General features: G+C 40.7%; 1 protein-coding gene across 1 annotated transcript in view; it reads left to right on the top strand.

Moving 5' to 3' along the window:
* The window catches only part of PLXNC1 (plexin C1), a 47,242-nt gene that overhangs the window by 17,351 nt on the left and 10,923 nt on the right, over nt 1-18,968 (top strand). The window contains exons 7-15 of the mRNA XM_010134654.1: nt 564-663; nt 1,701-1,802; nt 2,191-2,294; nt 6,117-6,158; nt 6,622-6,746; nt 7,307-7,505; nt 8,910-9,060; nt 16,488-16,661; nt 17,829-17,932. Of these exons, the coding sequence (XP_010132956.1) occupies nt 564-663; nt 1,701-1,802; nt 2,191-2,294; nt 6,117-6,158; nt 6,622-6,746; nt 7,307-7,505; nt 8,910-9,060; nt 16,488-16,661; nt 17,829-17,932 (1,101 nt within the window). The remainder of the gene's footprint in view (nt 1-563; nt 664-1,700; nt 1,803-2,190; nt 2,295-6,116; nt 6,159-6,621; nt 6,747-7,306; nt 7,506-8,909; nt 9,061-16,487; nt 16,662-17,828; nt 17,933-18,968) is intronic.

Raw genomic sequence — 18,968 nt, 5'->3', positions numbered from 1 at the left:
ATGCCCTACATCCTACACAAAGAGGTTCAAACTTCTGGAAAGAAATATGGAAGAGGGCTGCTGGCTGGGTGTCTATCAAAAATGTTACTTCCCTCATTGTCAGCTTGAGTCTTGCCTTGTTTTTCTGCTCAGCAGAATAACACACTGAGAGCAAAGGAATGTTTTTAACTATCAACAGCTTCCTTCCTCACTTCAAAACGTCAGAACGTTTAGCAACAATTCTGAAGTGCAGGAGCCACTTGGCCGGCTAGAGGCCAGATCCTGCCTTTTGAGGGTTATTGTTTGCAGTGAGAGCAATGGCAAAATTCGATGCTTCATGAGGACCTCCCAACTCTTCTCTTGTCACTGCTTTGTTATCCTACTTTAACATCAAATACAGTAAAAATCAAGTTTGTGGTGGTTCATTTACGTTTTGCTGCTGTCTTTCCTATAGTCTGGAGAGCCAAGGTCCTCATGTGCCTCAAATACTTTTTTTGTTTTGTTTTTTTTTAGTATGCTAAATGTCATTTTAAGCACTGATAAAATACCTGTTCTCTATTAACACAAACATTCTATTTCTTCAGGTCAAATTAGGAAACTTTGAGCATGAAGTCAAACCAACATCATCACACATATATTTATACGTTCTTATTTTGCTACCTATTGTAGTGGGTGTCATTATAGGTAAGTACAATAATGTGTTTTCAGTTTCTGATTTGCTGAAAGGCATAATTATGACCCATAAACACATACATACACACAGCTATACATGTTTGGGACTGTCACAAACAGTCTGGTGGTTTTTCCCTGTTCTCAAAAAGAGTGGACAACATTAACTCTGGTCTGGTGGTGAAGCCTGTCTTGTCAGACTGCAAGACATCTGGAGACAGTAGTTTTGGCTGTTCTGCTGGGATTGCTTGCCATCATTTAGTGGGGCAAGCCATAGGACTGACATCCTTGTGCCACAACTTTTGCCCTTCCAGCTGTCTGAACTGGGCTTCCCTCCCATCCCATCCCTAACAAACTGCTTATTTTCAGGCAGTGTTTGTGGTGTTTCTGATCAGTCTTGTTTGGGTCATTGATGAATCTGTAGGTCATTACTGAATTGAGGGGGGTAAATTGTTAACCCCTCCTCTCTTCATCACTCCCTTTTCCTAAATGTTTTGCCCTGGTTATATATTTGATTATTTTCTGTTCATTGTAGTAAGTTTTGGGGATTTGTTCTTCTTTTGTTTGTTTAGGTTTGCTTTTTGAAAGTGCACTGCCTTTACAGGAAACATATCTCATGCCTTTGCCTCTCTCTAAGTAAGCTTTAGAGAAGTTAACAATGTGGAAATGGATTTCCTGTCAAAAAGAACTGTTTTTTCTGTTTAATCAGTGCTACTTTAAGTAGGTTGCTAGTAGTTGAAGTGGTAGATTCTGTGTCTCGTTGTGCAGGTTGTATGTACGTAGCATGGTGTGCTGTACTTTCAAATAAAGTTGGGCTAACAACTCTAAGACCTTGTTACAAGGAATGTTCTTTATTAAACATGTGGGTTTAGATCCAGGTAACTGGAACTTGTGGGTACTAGCACATTGATGAGCAGAAACAGTAATCCTCCTGGAGAGTGCAAGTGTGTATTCATCTTTCTGTTTCTTAAAATAATATTGAAATATGTCTTGTATAGAGGTTGTCTGTTCTGCAGTTTCTGTACTCAGAATGTTTTTTTTTCCTTTTTTAGTGGCATTTATAGTTACTAGATACAAATCCAAAGAGTTAACTCGAAAACAGAGTCAACAACTTGAACTGCTGGAATATGAAATTCGGAAAGAAATACGCGAGGGTAGGTCTAAAGAGCTTAACAGAGCTTAAGTACAGTATGATTTCTGAACTGAAACTGTCAAGAAGTTCACATTTTATGAACATTTTAATTTTATAGCTGTTAGAATATTTTTGTGTTGTATCAGAGTTCCCCTTTAATGTTGGCGTGCACTGCAGTAGCAGATAGCAGTGAGCTAATAGGATTGCATGTAATATTTCCTTCAATAAAAGCGAAAAAAAGAGATGGATTGGTACTTTCCCGCTCATAAGAGTTTCAGCTAGCAAAACAACCCCTCTTGCCTGAAAACTGTTCCTTAAGGAATGTCTATTGGGGCCAAGTTATAGTTGTGGAAATGATTTTGTGTCAACTAAACTAACTCTTTGGGTGGGGAGGGGGGCTGCTTTTTCAGGATTTGCTGAACTGCAGATGGATGAATTAGATGTGGTGGATAGTTTTGGAACCGTTCCCTTCCTTGACTACAAACACTTTGCTCTTAGAACTTTCTTTCCAGAGGTAAATATTTTCAGCTCTTTCAGTTGCCAGCCCTGCCTAACAATGAAAATCTGGGAAAGTCGGGATTGAGTAACTAGAGTAAATACTACCCAGTAACTGCACATTGTTTTCACAAGAAACTTTTCTTAAATCAAGAATTACCAAAGAACACTTAAGGCTCTCCATCTCTATATTTAACCAAGCCTAAATGTTGTAGGTAAACCAAGTTGTTGAATTTTCAAGGGTTGTGTGTGCATCCATGTCTTTTTTGCCCAGCCTCACTAAGCTGCCTGCCTTTCAGGCCATCCTAACTAAGCTGTAATTTATCCATTGCCTTTTTTGTTCTCATGCTTCCACTTTCCATGCTGTAGCTAATTAAAGTAACAGGCAGGCTAGCTAACATGCTAGCTGACATCATGACACTTCCTAATTAGACTTGTGGGATGAAGACATGGCTCTAAGGTCGTGCTGACTTTATTCTCCAAGCTGCTGACAGAAATGGTAAGACCTTGCTTCAAAGGAGTGCAAGTCAAATGCTTAAAAATCACTTAAGTGCTGTCCTGTTTGGAGGTGGATATTTTCATTGTTCTTTGGAGCAGTTTGTGCCACTGCGTCAGAGGACCAAAGAGACCTGCTCTTGAATGTGTCACTTCTCTTGCTATTTTTTTGTGTACGTGGCACATTACAGTGCTCATAAGAGCATTTGCCACAGGTTTCAAAATGATCTCATTATGTTAACCAGTCTTTACTGGTATTTACTGATTGGCAGAAGCTCTGATCTCAGCTGGTGGTATTTAGCTGTGTAGCTGAGGCCAGTGACTAGAAACCCTTAGTTAGTGCTGTGATGTTTTAGATTATAGCTGGTATGTGTACAAATTACCTGTTAGTCTTCATGTGTTACTTGTCACTGCTGTGTCCCAGTCCTGCGGGCTTACCTGGACACTGCTTCACTTTATCTCTGTGTGTGATCTCACTAAAAGCTCATTGTGATAAATGCATGTAATAGTGCAGGATCAGGATCTTTTCTTGTGCAACACCAAATACCAGATATGAAGGCAGAATAATATTTAACAATTACCTATGCGTAATCTTTGCGCACTTTCAGCCCAGTTCTCACACCAAAGGAAACTGGGAATCTCTCTTTTGATATTGCTGTGATGCCCCCAGTCTAATTTGTACGGGGTCACTAGGAGGTTTGAAGAAAATGGATCAAGATACTTTCTGCAACCCTTTCAGTTTGTTTTGTTGCCAGGCATATTAGCATTAAAATAGTGTTTTTATTTTTAGGAATGCAACTTTTCCTAGTGATAGTCCGCTATCGAAACAGTAACAATCTGCAGAAGCTGTCTGGGTAGAAACGCTTTGCTTTATGCAAATAAAAAGTAAAGGAAAAAGGCACAAAGTCTGCCACTCTGTTGCATTACGTGAGATCAGAAAAGGAAGGGCCCCGTTTTGCCTTGGCGAATCTTGTGCCACTGCACATCCTGGAAATTATTCCAGTTAGATTTTGTCACAGTTTGAAATACTGATACCACAAGGGTAAACTTGCTACTATTAGCTCTCTACAGATGTGCAGTGTCAGGCAAGTTGTTTAACGTATTGTCTCCCAATTTTTCCTGCTAAGTACTCACCGTTTACATTGTGGGAGTGCTCAAACATGCCTTGTGCTGTGTGAATGTGGTAGGAGAGTGGTGCTCCACTAAACAAATATTACAGATGAACAGAAAAGACGATGGGGTAGTATAATACAGCTGAGTGTCAGAAAGGTTGACAGAAGGGTCAAAGTGACAAACCACCTTGCTATCCCCCTGTGTTTGAATGATGTCCGCATTGTACTCTTTCTGCCTTCCAGTGTGTTTGATGGATTTCATTTTATGTAATCTAAGCTGTTCAAACATGGACATCAAAGCTGTTCACTGAGCATCTTCTTTAGACAGTGCAGAGACAGGCGGCTCAAGAAAATGATTCATCTCACTTGCCTGAGATATCCGTCTCAGAATGTGATGAGTTGCTTAAAGAGGGAGTCAGATATCTAAAATTAAGAGTGATGGACCCTATCTTCGTTTTGAGCTTCTAGCTTCCTGCTGCTTCAATTTTCTATATTTAATCTGCTTGATAGCTTTTGTTTTGTGCTTAATGCTTGTAGATGTTAGATTGATATTGCATCTGTTCTTAAAATATTCCTTATATTCAGCCTGATTTTAGCTTTACGTGTTAAATTTGGATTATTATTTCTGTTTTCCCTCAATTTCCCATGTTGTTTGGTTTAATGCTACCATGCCTCTTCCCTCTTCACAAGCATTTTTAATCTTTAACATGGTTCTGGTTCCACTCTGTGTTTTATTGGTAGGTGGTGTTAGGGATGCTGAAGAAGTTCTGAAAAAAGGGTACTAGCCAGTGGAGGAAGAGGAAGAGGATGGTAGGGGAGAAGAGAACAGGAGGCATGGGGAAAGGGAGAGATGAAAAATCAGATACGTAGATGAAAAATTAGATGTGAGCTGGCAATGTGTGCTTGCAGCCCAGAAAGTCAGTTGTATCCTGGACTGCATCAGAAGAAGCATGGCCAGCAGGTCGAGGGAGGTGATTCTCCTCCTTTTCTCCCCTTGGGGTACTGTGTCCAGGTTTGGGGTCCCCAGCACAAGAAAGATATGGACTTGTTAGAGTGGGTCCGGAGAAGGACTATGAAGATGATCCAAGGGCTGGAACACCTCTCTTATGAAGAAAGCCTGAACGAGTTGGAGTTGTTCAGCCTGGAGAAGACAAGGCTCCGGGGAGAAACTGTAGCAGCCTTTCAATATAAAAGAGCCTTACAAGAGATGGATAGACTTCTTACCAGGTCGTGTAGTGACAAGATGAGAGGGGAAGATTTTAAACTGAAAGAAGATAGATTTAGATTGGACATAAAGAAGAAATGCTTGACTGTGAGTGAGGGTGGTGAGACACTGGAACAGGTTGTCCAGAGAATTTGTGGATGCCCCATCCCTGGAAATATTCACAGTCAGGTTGGACGGGACTTTGAGCAACCTGATTTGCCGAAAGATGTCCCTGCCCATGGCAGGGACATTGGACTAGATGATCTTTAAAGCTTCATTCCAACCCAAGCCATTCTGCGGTTCTGTTATTCTATAAGGAAACTAGGGGCTGCCAGCATCTCAGATAAAGCAGATGACAGTGAATGTTACCAGGGCAAATTTGTCACTCAAGGATGCTGCTTTGGGAACATGCAGCTGTGTTGGGACCTTACAGGTTGTAAGAGTCAGCCAAGAGGCACTGACAAAGTATTTGAGAACTGGGGGCTTCACTTTGTTGTGAGGGCTTTCACTAGGACTGTATGTGTGGTGGCACCTGTGCCTCTCTGGAGACTGACAGCTTGGACCTCCTGGAGAGTTCATTAGTGAACATTCATAAAGTGTCTTGAAATGAATGGAGGCAGATGAATTCAAGTGTCATGCTGTTACAGAAACCCTGCATACCAAAGGCTGTCATTGCCATCCAAGAAGGATGCAGCCTGCAGCACCCCTTGCACACCAGCACATTTGCAGATGAGGGTAATAAACAGCTTTTCCTGCAGAGCATTAGTTGACTGCTGTGCTAGCGCAGCAGTTTGACTGAAGTCAATACTAGGTCATCTTTGAGAGTTCACTTTTCAGTGAACCTTGGCAGCACCTTTGCAGAAGTTACTGTGTAGAGTTTTTATATTGTAGCCACCTTAGAAGTCAGCATTTCCATTGCTTTATTCCAAGTTGTATGCCATCAGGAACATGCTTGGCATGTTTAACGTACATGTGTTAGAAACTTCTGGTGTATGTAAGAATGATAAATATCACCTGTCTTATATTTTAGTCAGGAGGCTTTGCATCCATCTTCAGTGAAGACATGCCCCAGGTAAGTTGATGCAGTGTGATATACCATAATTAATAAATACTTTTTCAAGAGTGATTATATCCCTTATCTCAGTGTTGTCCTAGAACACATCAGAGTGCCTTTTCAATATGTTCTCTTCCCCTCCGAGAAGGGTACGTGAATTTATTTATAAAAAAGAATTTGATGATAAGATACTGTTACCCAATGTATATTATTATGGCTTATTTAAATAAAATAAACTTAACACTTGGCATACTTTGTGTATATGATAGAAGATGTATGCTCTGCATGTGTGTACTCTGTGTGGTACACAAATGCAAATGCATCTTTGGTAAAATCCTGACACCCATGAAATAAATGCAAAAGTCCCACTGGTTTGAATAAGGCCAGGATCTTATCACATGTGTTGCATACCATTTTTCTGAGCATGAAGAATCCATCGTATCCAAACTACAGTTTGCTTATTTTTGTTTAACTATTCCAGAGCAGAGACCAAACGAGCAAGGATGAAAGCTTCAACATGTTGCATGCTTTAATTTGTAACAAGAACTTTCTTGTTACTCTCATTCACACCCTTGAAAAGCAGAAAAATTTCTCTGTGAAAGACAGGTATAGTATGATTATGATTATCACCTCCAAGACAAAGAATTAGCAGGAAAAAACAACAGGGATTGTAGCAAAAAAATGTAATTTCTACTTCTTGCAAAACAAGCTTACATTACTCCAGAGCATTTTTCCATCTCCTCCATGTGCACTCACTCAGGGAGAAAAAACATTGTCATTAAAATAAGTCATTAAAGAGAAATCAGAATGTTTGTACATGTAAACAAAGAGGCAAAGGAGCAGGAAAACTCACTTCAAAACTGTAAATACTTCCTGCAGTTAGATCAATGGTTCTACAGCTTAGAAATGTTCTGTCACTGAAGCAGGTGGTGTTCTGCAGAATTAAATTTAGAGATACAAATTCTGTGCTTAAAAAATAATAACAAGAGCAGATGGACTTGATTTTTTTATATTTTTGTCAAGATCGATGGACAGTTTCTGTGTCTGAGAAGGGAAAACCGGGGATATGAAATGCACTAAAGTGTGTTTAATTTATGAAAGATGGACTGGAAAGAGAAATTCCAAATATTATAGCATTCTTTTTGTTTTATTTTTTTTTTTAACAGGTGCTTGTTTGCATCCTTCTTAACTATTGCACTACAAACCAAGCTAGTTTATCTAACCCATATTTTGGAAGTGTTAACAAAAGACTTGATGGAGCAATCAAGCAATGTACAGCCTAAGCTCCTGCTCAGGCGAACCGAATCTGTGGTTGAAAAATTGCTGACAAACTGGATGTCTGTCTGCCTTTCTGGATTTCTCCGGGTATGTGTACATCTTTTCACTATGTAAGATACACAAAGACTATTTCTTCTATAAGAATTGTTAGAGGGATCAGTTTAAAGCATTCAGTCTAACAATTAACTCTATTTATGTGAGCTTTTCTAGTTTAGGTGACTTATCTAGCTATCATCAAGCAGCTGTAGGAATAGAGCACATCTGTAAGCGATGATCCTGTCATTTAATTGGCTGGGACTAGGGTAACTTTGCAATTCCAGCATATCTTTTTCTCATGTCAGACATTATTTCATCTCTCTGAGATGTATTGTGATCATACTAAAAGACTGACACACTTATTAAAATGGAGCTGTACGTTTCCATGCAAGCTCTTGGAAAGCTACCCCATAAAGGAGATTTAAGGATTACCGTCTTCTGGAAGACTAAACTTCTTTCCTGACTTTTTAACTTCCAAACAGCATGGCAGATTTCAAGAACTAAATGACTTCAAGTTGAAAGAGAAGAAGAGTTTTCTTTCATCTTACTCTTGTTTATTTTAGCCCACTTGGCAGCACTTTGTTCTTGGTTTCAGTGCTTGGTTATACTTCCTGTGTCTCTTACAGTGTGATGGTATTGCACTGTTGGTGTTGCTCATACCAGTCCTTGCATTAATACAGCAGCAGAATCGTTTGAGGCTCAGCAGCTCACACTGGTTTCCCGAAACCCCAAGAGAGAGCCAAGGAACTGTCAGAGATATGTTCTCAATAGACCAGTCATCTTTATAGAGCTGCACTAGGGAGACACCTTAGCCAGGCTGCAGGAATGGTGTCTTGTGGAAACGAAGATCCATCCTTCCTTTCTGTGGTGCTTTCTTGAAGCCTGGGGTTCAGGCAGGAGAGGAAAGCCCCAGTTTAATTTCCTCTTTCACTGGTACACCAGTGTATGACTGACCAGGTTGCTCCTGTATGTCCCACCAGCCTGCTTCCAAGGCTTCTTTTCAACAAAGGGAGACACCAGTTCAAAATGAAACTAGTTGTTAGCTTCTTTTCTCACAAGACTGAGAAAGGAAGAAATAGCTGAAATTTGCCCGTGAACACATATACAGCTCACCCCGCACCCGCTCTTTGGTGGAACGAGGAAGTGTCTGCCAGGTGGAGTAGGAGCAGCTTGTCTGTAGTGTGCTTGTGCACAGCAAGGGGCTGTGAGCTGTCTTGTCACACACTCCAGCTGTCCCCTTCTATTTGCATGAGACTTTCACACCGAAAAGCAAAGGATGGAGGTTAAACAAATAACTAGATAAATCTGCTCAGAGGCATTTTGTTTTCTAACTATATAACAAGTTAATTAAAAGGAAATAACTTAATTTTTTACAGTTGATTTTTTTCTAGTTATTTATGCCCGTTTAATGAGTACAAAAATAAGCGTGTTCCTTGTGTTTGTTTCATGTCCTAGGAGACAATTGGTGAACCTTTCTATTTGCTAGTGACAACCCTCAATCAGAGGATAAACAAAGGACCTGTTGATGCAATAACTTGCAAAGCCCTGTACACGCTTAACGAAGACTGGCTGCTGTGGCAAGTGTCTGAATTCAAAACAGTGGTATGTTTGCCAGGTTGTGTTCCCTCCAAATATGGACAATGTTCTCTCTTTTTCTAGGAAGTTTAGTTAAGGCTCTTAAACACTGATGTGGTGGTTAAGTACCCAGATAATAAAGTTGTTATTGCTAACAAAGTTTCAGAACGCAATAGAGTTTAACTAGCTGGTATTTCATGAATATAGATTTCACAAATAGCACTCACTGCTTGCTTCACAGCATGTCTTAATCGCCAAACGTTAGGTTTAATGAAGTCTGAGGGTATTAAAATTCCTTCTTATTTTAAAGCGTACTAAAAAAATATAAACATATGCTTAGAATTTAAACTAAATTACACTTTTTCAATGAAGGGAAGAATGGAATGCAGTGGTTTTATTTTTCTATTGTGTTTACTTATGGCTAATCTTCAGGCAGCAATAATTTGCTGTGGGTTTCCATGTTATTAGCTCTGAATTAGCAAGGTTGCAATATGGTGGACTTTAATTAATTGCTTGGTTAAAAACAAGGTATCTAGGAAGCCTAGCTGTGCTTCTGAACTTTACCATAGGTTTCTTGCCTTTCTAAAAACAACTACAAAATGCTTCCTATTTTAATGTTATAACCAGAATTCCTTGAAAGCTGGAATTCCTTTGCTGGTTGTCATTCTGACACTGAGGGGAGAAGGAATGGCAAGAGGTGTGTAAAAATTCTGGCTTTTTGAGCAGGAGGTCTGAAAAGGTTTTCAGAATAACCAGAGCACTCTTTTTGCAGAATTTCCAAGAGATTTTTTTTGTCTGGGGACTTAAAAATCTGAATTTCCAGTCTTCCTTGCTTCTTAACTCCTGTCTTCCTGTTGGAGTTTCCAGACATACTTAGGAGTATGAGAAATGCAACTGAATAGTGGGCCTCAGAGCTTGGGAGCAGAAACTGCCAGGTCAGCAACTGCCATGGCAGGAACACTGGAAGTGCTGATGGCTTTGGAGGGGAATTCAGTCCTTCAGAGTCCATATCCAGATCCTCTGGTAGGGCTGGAGCTTCCAGGTCTATCCATCTCTCATTTTTGCAACAAGAAACTGGAAGTCCTAACGTTCCGCCTACTAGAAGAGAGTACATGACCCTGGAAATTTTGACTGGTCAGCAATCTGTTGGACGTAGCTCACTGCATCATGCAGGAAGCTCACTGAAATGACATCCTTTCTGTGAAACATTTCTCAATTGTCATTTTCTGCTGAAAGCTCTTGGACTGACAAGTTTATAGTCAAATCTTCTTACCACTATTTGCAAAGTTGTTGTTGGAAGCTTCATTTGAAGGTACTTCAGGTTAAGTCACCACAGTGTGCATTTGGAAAGGCAGTCAGTGACTAAAAATTAAACACATAATAGCGTATCTTTGGTTTCCTTGTTTGTGCTGTGCATTCTGACATGCATTTGGGATCCAGGGGAAGTTTAAATATATTGCTATATATAGCCATAGGATACAAAACCTAGTAGTTAGGCAGAACAACAATTTTCAGGCAAGCTCAATATGCCTGTTAGTAGTAGACTACACAGAAACATCTGGTCCTGTGGAATTGATTGACTTTTCTTATTTATAGCACAAATTCAAATCAAGAGCATCTTGGGAGGATAGCTGGCTCTGAAACTGCCGAACACTGCCCTGAATACTTCTCCTAGTGCTACTTCTCTGCATGCAGTCACTGATAAGGTCTTGTGGTCAGCCTGCAGTAAGAGAGGGGAAGTGGTCTGAAGGACTCGGTATCAGTGGGGAAGGCTGTCTGTGGATGGATGAGGAAGTGAGAGATAGGCAGATAGCCTTTCTCAAACGTGGTTTGCTGCCTTCGAACTTTGTATTCCTGCTTGAACAGGAGATAACAATACTGTTACATGATTAACAAGTTAGCTTTCCCTGCTAAGGTCCAGCAATTTATCAGATTTGAAAAGTGTTAAAAAGTGTCTTGAATGATCTCTTTAAAACTGTCAGCAAAGGAGAGAGGATCCTGCAGTGAAATAATAGAGATGGAGCTAGAAGGACTCTAGTTCTAGCTGGACAGGGAAACAGTTTTGTTTGATGTTTTGACTAAGATGGATGCTGGCAACCAAAACTACACCATGGAAGAGATTTAGGTGGAAAAGTGAGGCTTTCTGGGCTGGGGAAGCAGACCAGCTGTGCACATTTTTCCTTCAAGAATAGCATTTAACAGGATGCTAAAGGGGAAGGAGTCAGCTTTTCTTTTCTTCACTTCCCATGCCCTGCAGTGACATGCAGGACCTGTGAGCGTAAGACAGGGAACCAAGTATTTTCTCCTTTCTTTGACAGGAAATTTCTGCCTAAAGGATTGCAGGTTTAGTTTTATAAATGGAATAAATTCTGAGCTGAGTTTTCAAATGCTTGTGCTCATTTGCCCAGTTACATTCTGAGTCTTGCAGTATCTCCTCAGTATTTTCTTTTGCCCTTTCCATAACCCCACAACAGCAGTACATTAAAACCTACCTGTCCATAGCAAAGTATAAAAACACAGCTAAAAGGAGGGTGATAGAAAGATACTGAAGCATGTCTGCAGACACTCAGCGTTGGTTTTTAAGCTGTGTAGGCACTTGGAGATGCAGGGATGCATCTGTTAGGGAGTTCAACTCAAAAGAGCGGCAGGGCACAAACAAGGGCGTAGGCACTCTGCACGTGAATCTCAACTTTCAAGATTAGGACTTCAGTTCTAAACCAATAAAAGCAAGATACAGACAGGCTCTTAAAAATCAGAGGGAGCTCCACAGGTCTCCTAAACACACTATTATGCAGATAAACTCCTGGGGCAGGAGAAGGAAGAAGCACTGGGCATAGAGAAAGAACGAAGCACAGGAGAGATTTTCTAAAATTCAGGCCATTTGGAACAGGAGAAAAAGACAACTGAGGAACGTGCTGGTTTTGGACTGTTTTAGGGCTGTCCCTTGGCTGGGCTCCATGCCTTTTTTAAAAAGGCCACAGTTCTTGGTACCAGCCAACCCCTTACTGTTACCCCTCTCTTGTGGAAAGGGTCAGATATTGAGGGGAAGTGGGCTGCTGAGGTAAATACTCAAGCAGAGAAATGGAAGGAAAAACGCTTCTAAAAGCATTGGTCCAGTATGAACTGAGGCATGTGTGGCTTCATGCTGTGCTTATATGAGTATTGAGAAACTGCCTTGAAAGAGACTTGGATGTGTCGTGGAGCCTTTTCACAGGCTGAGGAAGCAAGCTTGCTTTTTTCTCACAGACAGACAAGCAGCTGCACCCTTCGGCAGATAATTTGCTCAATGACTGATGAAGAAGCGCAGTGCACAGCTGAGTGTTAGCATTTCACTGAAGTGTTTCATTTTAAATTGAGAAGCTACACAATGCCAGCCTGGCATGGGAGAAATTCTCAGTGGAATGTCTCCTGTGGAAAACCAGGGGAGACTTCATGTGGTAGATTGGTGCTCCAGCATTCTTTTTAATAGTCAACTGTTTATTTTTAAAAAAGGGGTTTGTGCAGTTGAATTCTTTGCTAAAATGAGTTTGCGTTTTTAGATAGGAAGAAATTATCTAATTCACTTGTTCAGCCAACAACCTTTTATTGAAAGTAAAGCAAACCCACATGGTGGAAAGTTGTTTAAGGTGTTCAACTGCTTTTTTTTAAGTTAAAAGCAGGGTGATAAAAGAAGTAGGAGGGCTCTAAGGGAGTAAAGCAAGGAGAGGGAACCCAGTTTCCTAATAAGATGCCATGGCTGTGGTATTATTAGTCACACCCTTTGAGAGATAAGGAAGCACTTAAAAGGACGTGATGTATGGGGATTTTTGTCAGCAGAAAAGGACACAACAGCCCTGGCTAGGGAGCGAGCAGTGCAGATGTGGGCTATGGGAAAGTCTTCTGAATTTGAGGCAGTTCGAGTGCCGTACTGTAGCATCAAGAGTACAACACTTGTTTTGCATAGTGCCTCTCTAGCTTAAATTTCACTCCTGTAACATTTTCTATGCCAATTTGTTAGCTGTTCTATAACCTCTTCACGGGTAACTGTTCTGGCTGCTACAGAGGGATCATACAATCAATCTGTTTTTTTCCTGTTTATTGTATTTCATAGTCTGGGAGACAGGGGAGTAGGTTTAAGTCAGTTTCATTGTGCTCTGCATCACGGTGCTGTCTCCTTTACATGAATTCTTTAACTTTTACCAGTCAGAAGGTTTTTTTGTTTTTGCAGTCTGCCTGTTAAATGGAAATCTGCTTTGTTCTGATGCATAGCTGAATAGAGAACAGGCTCTGAATAGAGCTGAATAGAGAAGGGCTCTTATTAATAAGAGCCCTTGAATATCCCAGACGATTTTTCTTCTAAGAAAATATGGTATTATCACATTTCTTTAGTAAACCACATCTCATTTGTTATATGCTATGGTTATTAATAGCTTTACTAAAGAATTCATGGTTTGAAATTAATTTTCAAGAAAGCTACAAATCTGAAAACCCATCTGTAAGCATTGTCTTCAAGTGTTGTTATTTCTGTCACTGCATGGGTGAAAAAAAGATTTTTAAAATTTGTTGCTATCTTTTAGCTAGGTTCCAAGCTAGTGCCTATACAAGTAGTTGCAGATGCTTGCCTTGTTCTCCTTAACTAGCCTTTGCTGAAAAGCACTGTGACTTTGTGTTGCTAATCACTAATTCCTAATGCATGAAGTCTCAACTCTAGATATTAGTAGGTTGAACCACATGTCCTGTAATTTCCTCCTGAGTCTTTCCTTGAGTTAACTTGTATTTTTGTTTCCTTTGCAAAGTGAGAGAGCTTAGAAAAGGGCTTAATGATGTTTCCTCATGACTTCCATGTGTCCTCCTGTGATTTCTCTGAAACATTTTCTGACCTTCAGAGCTTGTCGTAAAAGGGCTTTCATAATTTTACAGTCGTTTCTGATTCTTTTCCCAGTTCTACGTTTTGCATCAAAATGCAGTGATTGTGACTGTCAGTTTCTGATTAATGGTTTCTAAAGCCATGGATTGTGCTGTCAGGTTGAATCTGATTTATGAAAACTTCAGCTACAGAGGGAAGACTTAATAATAATTGGCTTTCCTAGCTCCCCATCAATTGCCTCTTCACTTAAGATTAACTTCTGTAGGATATCATATCAGCAAAACTGTCTGGCTCTCTTGGTTTAGAGACTTCCATGCGTTTAAATATTTCTTCCCATCTGACCACTTTGAGTCATAAAGTGTTGTTATTATCTTCACATTGCTGCATGCTTTTGATTAAGAAGTCCATAAATTACTTGTATTCCACCTACATAAAGGACTACTACTCTCTTTTTACAGTCCTGTCATCCTACAATGAGTTGAGTGGGGCTGGGAGGACTCTCGCATGCTAATAACTGAAGATGCTGCACATTTATGGGCAATCTGTGTGAGAGCATGTGCTGGAAAGAAAATGGCAGCAGAGAAAAAGGCAGTTTCTCTTGACAGTCTGAAAGGAAGAGGAAATGAAAAAGCAGGAACATGAATATTGCAGTGTAGGAATAACGTTAGGAGGAAAGGATCAACTAAAGGAAGGAGTGCTTCCAAGGATGTAAAGACAAATCAACATCAGCTGAAGTATGCATAGCTACTCTAGGAGGATCTGTTCATACACTAGAAGAGACAAAGACTTTGATTAAAATGAGTTTTCCAAAGACAAAACAGAGAGTTAGTCCGTATCCACATTTCTATCCTACAAGACCATGACCTCAGGGGAGTCAAAGTCAAGGACAGGACTGCTGTCTGTTCAGTTGGTCTGTGGGCCTAACCAAGCATGACTCCCTCATTCCTGTGCCAATATATTTTTTACTAATTTTCCACATGAAATCCCAACCTGAGGCATGGCATCCAGTCTGGTTCTCCTTCTGCAGGCACCATTTCCACATCTCCTCCTCTTCCATTCCGTCTGTTCTTTCTGTGGACTCATTTTCCTCACAGTTAAACATCTCAGTGTCCTGATTAAGTTATTCTCTGTTACTTCAGTTACATTCTAATCTTTGTTAAATCCTGATTTTCATAGGTTTGCAACACTTTTTTTTAATACTCCTTTTGCTTCTGTAGAAACAGTAAAGGTAATTTATGTCTCACTGGAGTACTTACCGGTGTGCTGTAATTTCCACTCTTGCTGGGTAATAAAGAAGAAGGTAGCATTCTACAACTATTAATAACTACCCATTTTTCTAAGAAGAGAAAAAAGTTGTCCCTGCAGCAACCTGGACAGAAGTTCTTTCATCCACATGACAGTGGGGAAAAAAAATTTTAGTTGCTTCCTCTTTCAATGATCGCTCCTTCACAGAGTCACACCTGCAGTCATCTCGTTTCAGTCAAAAGATATGTTTTACACCAAAATGTCTGACAGCCGGAACGGTTCAAGTACCTACATTTTCCTATGCCCCTTGCAGTCAAGTGCTGGCACCTGAAACACTTGTTTTCATTCTGTCGTGAGACATCCCCAGCAGAAAGTCTGTATCTGTGTAGCTGGACAGTGATTTGTCTGAAAGGAGCAGGCTGTGGCTCTGCAAATGATTGCTATTATCTTTTGGCACTAGCAACTCTGTGGTCATCCCTTTTTTGCCTACCTTTTGACAGTTGATCTGCCTGACCTGACCAGAAACATGACATGACTAAAACCATTCCCTGGAGATGGTCCCCCAGCATCACTGGAGCCTCTCTCTAGCCCCTACTCACATTGTGTGCAGCCTCGCAGATGGGTAGCCCAGCTAAGAGTAGCTGTGAGCTGAAGGGCAGGGGTGTTGTAACTGGACAGGTTGTGTGGCTGTTTGACTGGGAGTAATAACTAATAGAGTAAATCACACTTTTCTGTGCAAATATGGATTACTTTGGGTTCTATCTGCTGCAACATGCTTTCCCTTTCTACTGCTTCTGTAGTAGCCCCTGTCTCTGCTGCCTTTAGACATGGCTGTATGCAGACAGACACTGATGTCTCCAGGGCAGGTGTATATTTTTTGTGTGGTGTGAGGCACTCAGCATAATCTGCTGGTGTAAATATGCATTTTAACACTGCTTCCTGTCCACTCAAAATCAATCCTGCTTACCATGAGGACTTACTTAGCAACCTTATCAGATCACTGGTCACTTACAGTTTTGCTTTTAAGGCATTTTTTTAAAAATAAAATACCTGCTTTTTTTTTTAGAACATGCACTGTAATTTTTCCCAGTCTCCTATCTCCTTTTGGTAATTCACTGAAATAGATTTGCACAAATGCAGAATTAAAAAACACACTTTTGGAAATATATAGCTATCTATCTTTGATTCTTTGGACACAAGGAATTCCAAATGCTTGTTCTGTAATTCCTTCCAATAATCTTTGTTTGAAATAGCTTTAATAATAAATATGCCAAAAATCCCTCAGGTTTGCTGTCAGGAGTTCATAGGTTTCTTATGCCAGGTGTTCCCTGTAAGTCAGAATAACTTGTGTTTCTTTCCCCAGACAGTGAACGTTATCTTTGAAAAAATCCCTGAAAATGAGAGTGGAGATGCCTGTCAAACTATCCAAGTTAATGTCCTGGACTGCGACACCATAGGCCAAGCCAAAGAGAAGAGCCTTCAGGCTTTCCTCAATAAGAATGGCTTTCTCTATGGTCTTCAGCTGGATGAAATTGGTCTTGGTAAGAGAGTGTCACTGTGTTATATTTTCATGGAGTTCACTGGTCTGTCTGTGGAGTTTTCTTGTTAGGAATTCCTGCCTTTGGCTTTGATTTCTTTTAGCATTTAGGCAGAATAGCTTTCATAAGGAATTTCTAGGGAAATAACTAGATTATTATGCTACCAGTTAGAACAGCTGAACTACATCTGCTTCGCTTCTGCAAGGACTTCAGCATGCAATTAACACATGTTATTTATTGAACACCTATGATTTGTATGTTGCTTTTCTGCATTAAGTAAGGTGGACCACCCACCTGAGTATAGACGGTTGATAAATTTTGACAGTGAGCAAGATGACACGTCAAGACTACCAAATGCTTTAGTCATCCCTACAACCCCTCCTACCACCCTTCCTTCCAACAGGCCTACATTTCCCTTGATCAGGAGAACCCACAAATATAGTTTATAGTCAGATTAGGTTTATATAATAGTTTGCATGTGACTCACAAAGATACATACAATATCTACAGGTGTAAATAAGGCCATTCGAGCAGATGAGTCAAGCCACCCTTTCTGATCAGATTTTCAAGAGCCCAGGATCAGATAAAAGCCTGTAGTTGCCACTATACCGCTTCCCGTGTGCTCCAGTAGGAAATCTAACAAACTCTACGTTGTTGGCATTTGTCACCTTCCTAAGATGTTATTTCCTCATTTTGTCTAACGCTATGTCCGCAAGTGATGATAATTTACTTTGGTATCTGATGTTTATATCCACCGCCAGTGCCTGACCACCCTTCACAATACTATGTCAGTCTTGTACGGTTCACTTTAGTGATCTCTTAAAAGTGGCCTGTGAAACCTTTTTCTAGTCCCAGTGTGGCCGTAACACCCTGCAGGGCATGCTTGTACAGCAGAACAGCTAGATTAGGTGAAAGCACCTCCAGAAACTCTACCTTGACCAACACAAAGTGAGGCATCAATAGCCTGCAGTAATAGAAGCCACCCAAGCTGTCACCCCAAGAAAGAAGGTGTGGGAGTGCAAAACCACTCTCATGTGACCCAGGACAGGGACAGAGAGAAACAGCTCAGCCACCGACCCAAAAATAATTAGGTGTTGTTTTTCTTTACCAACATCTGTACAGTGAAAATGCCATTGGGAGGTAATTGTTTTCTGTTCTGTCATACTGCAGAACTTGTGTCTGAGGAGCAGCAAAGAGAATTGTTAGATATCGATGGTTCCTCAGAGGTGATGGAGGATGGGATAAGGAAGCTAAATACCATCAGTCATTATGAGGTAAGCGTGGAAACCATACCAATGATTCAAGAAGCAGTTTCTCCCCAACTCGCAAAGGCTCTTTTGATTGATCGAAATCTTGAAGAGATAGCTGAGCATCATCAACAGAAGGAAGGATATGTGTGACACATAACCTTCTTGCCAATGAGTCATATGTTTTCTGTTACTTTCAGAGGTTTGCTTGTTGTAGGGTTGCTTGGTTAACGCGTACCAGCTAAACTGTTACTTCTGTTGAGCGTTTCATTGAAAACTGCATCTGATTTCCACCTATGAATATTGCTTTGAGTCTTTTTCTAGTCTCTGCTGCTGAATTTTTGTTGCACAATGAGCAATTGTATACCTCTTCCCACCTCATATTTTGATTACCTGAACAGGTGGTAGTGATAGTTACGAAAGCTCACTGAGCATCAGAAAAAAAAAAAAAGAGTGATGAGAGTTTGTTCGCTCTTCTCTTGAGACCTCCTGTGTCAGAGTCCTTCCCCTTTTTTCTCGTTTCTGATTCCATCTACTGTCACCAATTTTACGATAAGTTTTCCCCTCCAGTTCCGATTGCACCAGTAAACCAGTCGTTTCCAATGCTGCAATAGTCTGTCCATCACTGCAACAATGCATGAGGCTGCAATTGGTGGCAGAAGCCGTCTGGGCATAGCACGTTGCAAAAGCATAGCAAGCAGCATTGCCTGTCTAAGGAGTTTCCACTGACAATAGTCAAAATAGCGGGTGAGAGGCTGGACTGGCATGTGCAACAGGTGACTGGCCTCGGGTGATATGGTGGCTCAGGTTTTGATGCTTACAGATGGGTTTTGGAAATTAGGTCAGAATGCTGAGTGCTTTTAGGGAGCCTTCTTCGTGCCTCATTGTTGAAGTTGAAAGTCTGGCTCTTAACATGATCTTCAGTTTTTACTTATTTAGAAGTTTTGCTGATGAGTGTAGGTCTGTGCCATGCAATGTAGTGTGGTGTCGAGAAACCTGAGCGAGCCGTGAACACATTGCTGTGTGCATGAGAAAATGCAGTACCATCCACTGAGAGGAACAA

This window comes from Buceros rhinoceros, unplaced genomic scaffold (genome assembly GCF_000710305.1).
Source record: "Buceros rhinoceros silvestris isolate BGI_N320 unplaced genomic scaffold, ASM71030v1 scaffold17794, whole genome shotgun sequence".
NCBI lineage: Eukaryota > Metazoa > Chordata > Aves > Bucerotiformes > Bucerotidae > Buceros > Buceros rhinoceros.
The sequence above is the reverse complement of the archived record's forward strand: the minus strand, read 5'-3'. Positions and strand labels throughout refer to the sequence as shown.